This window comes from Suricata suricatta, chromosome 17 (assembly GCF_006229205.1).
Source record: "Suricata suricatta isolate VVHF042 chromosome 17, meerkat_22Aug2017_6uvM2_HiC, whole genome shotgun sequence".
Lineage (NCBI taxonomy): Eukaryota > Metazoa > Chordata > Mammalia > Carnivora > Herpestidae > Suricata > Suricata suricatta.
Window position 1 is genome coordinate 51,340,083 of NC_043716.1, and position 8,836 is coordinate 51,348,918.

Below are 8,836 nucleotides of genomic sequence, written 5' to 3' on the forward strand. Positions count from 1 at the left end.
GGGGCTGCGGTGGACGGCAGGGCCCAGCACCTCGGCCTCAATGGCTCTTTCTTTGGAACGCGAGATCAGGGTGGGGGGGGATGATGAGAGCTAGGCCTGCTGTTCTGCGTGCCCTCACCGCCCCCCCCCCACATGGCCTCCTCCCTCCAGGACGAGACAGAGGGAAGCTTTGTGAGCCGTGCCTGGCCGGCATGCACCTCTGATGCGCTGCTGGGAATGTTAAGAGGACTGCGGCCAGGGACAGGCGCTCCTGGGCCGCAGCACCCCAGCCCCCCAATCTCTCCTGAGCTCCCGGGAGCATAAAACTGCCAGGTCACATTAGGTAAGGGTCAGATGGGCCATGGTGGCTGCCCTTGCCCTTGGAGATGGGCAGCCCAGCCTGCCACAGGGGAATGGGGCTGGGGGGAGGGGGACCTGGGGTTGGAGAGAATTCAGGAGGAAACAAGAGCTGGGTGCACGGCCAGCCTGGACCTTTCCTGGTTGGCTGTTCTCAGATGCTGCCCTTTGAGCGTGGACTTGTGGGGTGAGTAGGAGAACATTGTTCTAGAAGATGTAGGAGTAAGGAGCCAGGGGAGAGGGTGTCCACACTCTGAGTGCCCTTTCTTTCCAGAACTGGGAGGAGATAGGGAAGGCATAGCAATAGTGGGGGGGCTCCTGGCACCTCCCACTCAAGTGTGTCCCCCTTGACCTGCCTTGGCCGGGCCCACCTCACTGTTGGGGCAAAGCGGCTCCCATGGCTTCTGGGCCTGCCCCTGGCAGCAGCTGGCTCTGAGCAGTAGGCTGGGTTGCTCTTTGCATTTTGTGGTCATTGGCAGAAACTTTGTCTCCGCCTCTGTGTGGCATTCCCCCTACAGCGCTCTCATAATGGGCCGTGACCTCGAGAGCCCGGATGTGCTTCTTGGGTCCTGCTGACCATTCCCAGTCCCCGAGCTTGAAGGCCATTTGCGGGACAGTGAGGCCAAGTGGGCACTGCCTCCTCTGTGCCCTCCCCAAGAGTCCTCCACACCCCGGGCACTGCGGTTCCCCGCCCCCCCAGACCGCCACCCTCCGGCCGCCCCCTTGACCCCCAGTGCAGAGAGCCCTTTACCTGGTATACAGGCCGTTCTTCCGGCAGAAGGAGTTCTTGACAGAGAGCCTCCGGTTGTTGAGTTCCAGGGCAGGGAAACTGCTTTCATCCAAGCTCATCATCTCCCCATGGCCAAGGGCACCAGATTTGGCACTGTTCCCTGGGTGGGCGGCAGTGGGAGACAGTATCTGGTCACTCATGCCATCCCCTAGACCGGTGGCCTCCCTTCTCCCACGTGGCTCTCTTGTTACAAAGGAGACCGAACCAGGAGATGGGAGATTGTGTGCGGGGGCCCTGGGCGGCCCCGCTTATCAGAGCAGGAGCATCCCTAGGGAATAGAGAACCCTCAGCCCCCCAACCTTGCAACAAGCCCACGGGAGTCCCGTCCAGCGGCAGGGCTTGATGCCAGCTCACCAGAGTCTGTCTTCTTGGCATACTTCTTGCTCTGGCCCCGGATGATGAGCACAAAGACCAAAAGCAGGATGAAGATGAGGCCAACAAGGGCAATGACCACCAGGAACCACCATTCCTCATAGAATGGGTTGGCTTTCTGAGCTGGAACACGGATTGGGGGCGGGCAGTCAGGTCCAGGGTGCTCAGCCCCCTCCTGCCTCCAAACCTCCCTCTCTGGCTGGGACTCTGCCACCTGCTCTCAGTAGGCAAGGTCTGTGCTGTCTCCATGGGGGACAACCTAAGACAAGGTTGGCAGGGATATTTTTAGCTCAGGTGCCTGCTCTCCTCTGTTGTTGGGCAAGGGATGCCTGGAGGGCTGCTTTTAGTTCTGAGGTTGCTTCTGGGATTGATTAGTAGTGTCTGCTAAGGACACAGGCGGGGGAAGTGGCCATGTGCTTGCTTCTGGACTCACTGGAAGGAGTGCTGGGATTGACTAGTGATGTCTGCTGAGGACACAGGCGGGGGAAGTGGCCATGCACTTGCTAGTTTTCTTTTTTTCCCCCCTCTTGCTACCCATGGTCTCGGGACCACCTTGGCAGGCAGGCCCAGATTTGTATTGGAAAAGTAACCATCTGGCCTGTGGTAGGCCTGTGAGAACTTCTCCCTGGGGGCAGGACTCAATCTCCCTCTGGTGGCAAAAAGTGGGGGGGGGGAATCAGGAAGGTGGACATGAGTGGGTCTTTAGAATGCTTCCTCAGCCAGGGCTCTGCTTCTTTCAAAGCCCCTAGTACCATGCTTCCCCCCCTCTTTTTTAAATGTTTATTTTTGAGAGAGACAGAGTATGAGCGGGCAAGGGACAGAGAGAGAAGGAGACACAGGATCCAAAGCAGCCTCCAGACTCTGAGCTGTCAGCAAAGAGCCCGATGCGGGGCTCGAACCCACAAGCTGTGAGATGATGACCTGAGCCCAAGTTGGATGCTTAACCAGCTGAGCCACCCAGGGCCCCTCAGTAACATGCTCTTTGCACCCGCCACTTCTAATCTGGGGGCTGCCTGACGAGGGACCCGCTCTTCTATTTCCCACGATCTGGTTCTATCCATGTGGACAAGGGAGAATGTAAGTGGGAAGAGGGAGGCAGCCGGGTTTCGGAGACTCACCTAGCGGATTAAAATTTTGAGCCATATTTCTGCCTTGAGGGGAAAAAGCCTTGATATTAAAAGTTGGTTAGTGATTGGATTTGGGGTCATGGGGTTTGGCATTAGAGTCCTCTGTGAGTCCTTTGAGACACATTGGATGGGAAGATGAGAGGAAAAAGGGGAGGGATGGGAGTCCTCTCCCCCAGCTCTGGGCCTTGCTGGCTCTGTTTTTGGGGGTAGTTTCCATGGAAACATGCAGTTTACGGCCTGGGTGAATCTCCTGGGTGATGAGCTCACGGAAGCTCTCATCTTGGGTCCATCGATTCGTCCACAAGCCCCACTGAGCCCCCTGCCCAGTGCTTTTCAAATCCTTATAAAGGGACCCCAAGAGGCACGGCCCCCAGCTTCCTCTGGACCTCAAAGCTGACTCAGGCCCTGGCCCAGGGCTCACTGCTTTGGGGAACTGAGAAGATAATGCATTTTAGCTCCTGCCCCAATGTGGCTGGTGCTACGCTGCCTGCACCTCTCCTCTCTGCCTAGCACCAATCTCTGCCACAGGGCTTTTCCATGGGGTACCCTCACCCCACCCCACAGGCAGTACCTGGCACGGACTGGGAGGGGCTGCTGGGGGTTCCAAAGCCGTAGTCATTGACGGCAATAACCCGGAAGTCATAGCTCACGCCCGGCTTCAGGATGTCCATGCTGAACGTGTAGGAGGTCACCTCCTTGGGGATGTCTTTGATGAGAATGTCCCATAGCCCCTCGTCTGCAAGAGGATCGGGAGGGAGGTGCCCGTGAGGGGGAGCCCCCTCCCATCCCACCTGTCACCCCTGTGAGCAGGACCTGTCTGGGCTTCCCTGTCAACACAATCTCAGCAGATGTTTTGAAAAAGACACCTGTTTGGAGTCTCTTACCTTTTGTTCCCTTTATTAAACTGTCCATAAGACATTGAAGAAATGCATAGCATGCAGAAAATACCATAACAAGCACCCCAATACCGCTGTCCACAGGAAGAGACTCAGCATTTTAGCCATTGCGCAGAATAGCTCAACTTACCTGTTTTCCATGTCATTAAAAAGTGCGGGTCAACGCGACTTTGAGTGTGGGCCTACGCTTTTATCACACAGGCGTACCCTCCTCTCCTTCACCACGCCTCTGTTTTTCTGACCCCCACCCCCACTTCCTATTCAAAATATACACAGTTGTAGCATCAGACAAAAAGAAGACCCTTCTTCCAAGAGCTGGAGGAGGGGCGGGGCTCGGCCGTGAGGGTTTGGCCAAGTAGTATGGACTGATGGGGCCCATCCTAGGCCTCCTCCTTGCCGAACAGCAGAGATCTGAGACCCTAGAGGGGTCCTCCATCTGTTCTCTACCCATGGCCCCAACCACCCCCATCCTTTGAGCTCCCGACTTTCTTTTCCGACCCGCCCTTTTGTTCGTGGCTCTCTGGGTCTTGCCCCCTTGGAACCTAATTCGTTTCTACCGCTTTCTAAAGAAGCAGTGAGCCTGCTGCCCGCACAAGAGAAGTTCAGACAGGTGGGCAGGCTGGGAAGGGGCCCTGGCCAGAGGCCCCGCGTAGGGCCAACAGGGCTGGCGCGGCCCCTGGAGAGTCGGTGAGTCCTGCCTGTGCTAGGACAGGGCTGATTTGGTGACCAGAGTGTCCAACTATCCTTGTCACATGGTCCAGGGGGCTGGGGCGGGCCGAGCTCCCAGGTCCTGCATCCCGTGGCCTGCTTGACAGAGGTCACCTGTCTGCCTTGGGCAAGCTCCCACCTGCTCGCACGAGCCTCCCAGCTCCTGCCTGACCTTCTGGCGAGGCACTGTTCCTCCTTGTCTCCTTCCGAGCTCCCTCTGTGCGGAGCCACCTAGGGGTCCGTGGGCCACCCCCTACCTGCAGCTTAGCCCTTGCAGGGGCTGATGGATTTTCTTTCCTTCACCACACATGTTACAGATCCACCCACGTCAGGAACTCCAGCAGAGGCCCTGTCACCCCGTCGTCACCTCTGGACCAAGGGTGTGCTGGCACCTTCCAAAGCTGCCTTCCGGTCCTACCCATCCAGAGCCCTCCAACTCAGAGGGAGCCGTGAGGCCCTGTCGGTGTCCTGCTGTCCTCACAAAGGCTTAGGGTCCTGGGTGTGGCCTCATTTTCCATCTTACTTCTGGGTTCGGGGCGTCTGCCTCATGCACACCGTGGCCGCCTCCCGCTAAGGCCGCGCAGGCCCTCCAGGGCAAGGCCCACGCCTGATTTATCCTTGCAGCTCAGGGCCCAGCACCCATGTCATCGAAGAGCTGGCTGGATGACTGAGCACAAATCTTCTTCCCAGACCCGAGTGTCAGGGGCCCCGACTTCAGTACTGCATGCCTCAAGATCCCAGTATTGGGGTGCAAGTCCACTGTCCTCCCATGACCTTGAATTCTCTCATTCACCTTCAGTGCCATTCACAGTGATGGTGATGACGATGGTGATGCCAATACAGCAGTGACACTCATGTATCATGGTTCTAAGGGCTTTACTTTTCAGACCGGTAGCAATGGCGGGGAGAAGGAAGAACCATGGTACCCACGTTACAGATGAAGCAACTGAGGCCGGGAGGGAGTGGAACCCACCTTCCCAAGGTCAGGCTGCCCTGAGTGGCAGAGCTGGTGTTTCACCCTAGGGCTGCCTGACTCCTTCAGGCACCGGACACCCTCTGGGTATCGAGGAAGCCACCATTCAAGATGCGGAGCTGATTCCGTGTTGGCTCGTCCAGGACCCGGCTGCCCCCGCAGGAGCTGGGAGCCTCCCGCCTGCTGTGTGACCCACTTTGTTCTGCTCCGCACAGAAACGGGCAGCGGGGCCAGGCCAGAAGCTGCTGGCATGTCACGCAGGGGCTCTGGCCTCCAGTCCCAGAAGTCGGCCGATGTGCATGGCGGGTTCCACGGGCCAGACGCCTTGAGCGAGTCCCTCTGCTCTGCGGCTCCTGTCCAGTCCAGGCATGTTTTGCCAATTCCGTCCGGCGATGCAGAGCAGTTTCATCCAAAAGATGAGGATGTGCAGCTCGTGGGGGAGGGTGCAGCCAGCAGGGAGGCGGCTGGGGGTGCGGAGATGGGGAGACGTTCTCCAGCAGCCTCTGGGGTTAGACACGGCTTTCCCCTTGCCCTCCACCCTTGCTCTCTCGTCACAGCCTTTGACCTCTGTCAGAGCTCTCAGGACCTTTTGGTGGGGAGGCGGTGTCCCACTTTGAGCCTGCCGTGTGCACCAAGTCACAGCCCTCCCACGCTGAAATACCAGGTCCCATGCTGGACCACCCAGGGAACATCAGAAAATCAGCAAGGCTGAAATCTGGAGCTAACATTCCATAGCCTGGCATGCCGGCTGGCTCACTTGGACGGGAAACAGAGGCGCAGGCCCCGGTTGGGAGAAGCACACGGCAGATTCCCGGCCAACGCAGCAGCCGGCACAGGAGGGCAGGGGAGGGGCCATCTGGGGTGGGGAGACAGCCAAGCTCGCACACGTCTCCCAGCTACACATTGGATCTGAGTTGCTAGATGTGATAGCTCTTAGCCACTGCAATTAGTAGCATACGATTAGGGGAACGAGGAGGTGCTAGAAGCTTCCGGAAACAGCCGGTGTTAACTATTTGCTATTGAGACAATTACATCTCAATATGGCATTAAGTTTGTCACTTGGATGTTTCGATGCTCCCAGTAGAAGTATTAGCTCCGAGGGGCCTGACTTCGTCCCGTTACGATTATTTGTGATTCATGCTGGAGCCCCACAGTTGCGTCTTCCTTTCTAACTTCAGCCGGCTAATCACAGATCCACGGAGCACCCTGGACACGGCTTTGGCCCCTCTGATTAGCGGAAACCTAGCAACTGAGAGAGCTGGCACTGGCCGAGGGCTGCGGTGGGTTATGAGAGCCAGGAAAAGCAGGTGTCAAGGCGACCGTGAAACAAGAGTGCGGAGAACAGACCTCTGGAGCGACTTCTCGGCTGCAGGTCTGCTGACGGCTCTGGAAGTTCCTGTGATTCGGTTTCAGGCTTGACGGGAGGGGTCAGTTCAGTTACAGGAGGTGCTGAGATGCTCAGGATGGCAGAGGCAGACATGAAGGAGGCAGCCAGGGTCCCCGGGGGATGGCTGGCCCCCTTACGGGACACTGGTCAGTAGGGTCTCGTGGAAGACCCGGTGTTCAACCAAGGCGGGGGAGGGGACCAGATGCTTTGCTCCTCTGGCTTCTTGAATGACCTTACACCAGAGATGGTCCTCACCTGGCCCCGAGTGCTGCTCTCCAGGGGACCCCTGGGTGTCCCTGACCTAAGTGCCAAGTGTCCATTTGTATTTACCCCAGGTCACCTCTAGCTTCACCTGGAGCAGCCTAAATGCCTTCTCAGGAGGACACAAGTGCGCCAGGGGAAGGGCTCCGGGATGAGGAGGAAGTGAGATCTGGGGTCTGCTCCGGGAGGCTGGGGGGCAGGCAGGGTGTACCTGATGGCCTGGCCTCTATGACGTAGCGGGTGATGGGCCCTTTGCCGGGGTCTCCGCTGGACCAGTGGATGGCGATGGCGGAGCTGTACCGCACGATGATGGGCACTCCAGGTGGCCCCGGGGCACCTGCAAACAGCAGACAGTGGGCAGGAGGTGTGGCACTCAGCCCCGCCTCCCTGTGCTCTACCAGGTGGAGCTGGGCAGCAAAACTGAGCCCGGCAGAGTCTCCTGAAACGCTGTGAGTGCCGAGGCCCCAGGAGGAGGCAGGCCAGGCCTGCCCGATGCAACTGTGCATGCTCTCTGGGTCACCCCCACCCCCACGTTCCAAGTTCCAGGGCAGGAGAAGCGTATCGGGTAATGCCAGAAAGATCCCTGGAGCAGATTCCACAGAACTGGTTCCTTGTTCCAGCCCAGAGCTCATAAGATGGGGGGCATTGATAATTTACATAGCCCTCTGGTGCCTCAGTTTCCCCATCTGTAAGGCCTTTTTGGAATGGAAGCCTTGAAAGGATGTGTCCTGGGGGGACAGCAGAGCTGCGTGTGATGATAGGATGGGCCTTTGGTAAATGAGGGCCGGGTTTTGAGGGGTTGAAGGGCTCCCTGACATCTTGTCTCTTTGCCTATCATGGCAATGCCCTCCCTACTTCTTGCCCCAAATCCCCCCACCGCAGAGCATTTGCACCCAGGCTAGGCCACAGCAGAGGCTGGGACCACCGGAGGAGGAAGAAGGGGGCTCTATCGCTGGCTGTCCTCGCATGGCAGGTACATTAGGGTGGCAGCCTGCCATGTCAGCGGCCTGAGCGCCGGCCCCACGAATCAAAGCAGGAGACAGTCTGCTTCTCTAGTAAGAAGAGTGAGCCGATCCATCTACCGAGGGCCCCGAGCCGGTCCTCTCTGAGGGTGCCCTGCAGTGCAGGCCAGTGCCTGTCCCCTGGGATCTCACTGTTCCCGGAGCCCCTGTCTCCTTGTGCGCTGTCTCCTCCATGCCTGTTCCTCACTAGACCTGGAGCCTTCTCTCCCCAGGGCTGGGCATACAGCTGGTGCTTCCTACGTACTTGTGGGGCAGGGGGAACAAGCTGGTGAGTGGGGGGTGTGTTTGTGTGTGACTGCTTGGCCAAGTGTCTCTTGTGGGTGCCTGTGGGGACGGAGCCTGGAGTCCAGCTCCAGACTGAAGATCCTCCAGGCTCAAGGGGGCTGGACAGCGGGCCCGGGATGAGGCCAGTGCCCAGCCCTTGACCTCAGATGGCTTCATCTCCTTCCTTCCTTCCTTCCCTAACACGCATCCTGCCCACAGCACAGGGCAAAGGCGGCTGAGGGGCCAGAGGGTGGGGGACACAGCCCAGGGAGGGTGTGAGGGGTGGGGTGGGGTTCTCAGGACCCCGAGTTCTCATTCTGCACAGGACAGAACTCAAGGCTGAGAGGAGAGCTGTGCTTCACCTCCTAGGCTAGAAGCTTCCAGCACTTCCAGCCACTGTCTGGCCTGGCGGGCAAAGGATGCCTGGAGGTGTATCCTGTCCCTGCAGACCCCTCCTCACCCACACTCGCTGGGCACAGCTCAGCTCAGTTTCAGAGAGACCCCCACCACCTCCTCCATACTTCCTGTGCCCCCCCCCCGCTTCCCCCCCAGGTTAGAACAGCCTGTTCCCCAGCCCTCTCCTGTCCCCACTGCTCCGCCCCGCTTTGTCCCTGCCAGCTCTCTTCCTGCTTTTGTTTCCCAGGGAAGTTGGCTCAGGTGAAGAGGTGGCACAGGACGGGGGGGGGGGGGGGGGGGGGGG

The 8,836-nt window shown here is 58.7% G+C and overlaps 1 protein-coding gene across 2 annotated transcripts in view; it reads right to left on the reverse strand.

The window, feature by feature from the left end:
• Positions 1-8,836, reverse strand: part of SDK2 (sidekick cell adhesion molecule 2) — a 130,293-nt gene that overhangs the window by 11,088 nt on the left and 110,369 nt on the right. For both annotated transcript variants that reach the window (XM_029928248.1, XM_029928249.1), the window contains 4 exons: positions 7,062-7,187; positions 3,197-3,361; positions 1,481-1,621; positions 1,088-1,226 (listed from right to left, as the gene is read on the reverse strand). In XM_029928248.1, coding sequence (XP_029784108.1) covers positions 1,088-1,226; positions 1,481-1,621; positions 3,197-3,361; positions 7,062-7,187 — 571 coding nt within the window. The remainder of the gene's footprint in view (positions 1-1,087; positions 1,227-1,480; positions 1,622-3,196; positions 3,362-7,061; positions 7,188-8,836) is intronic.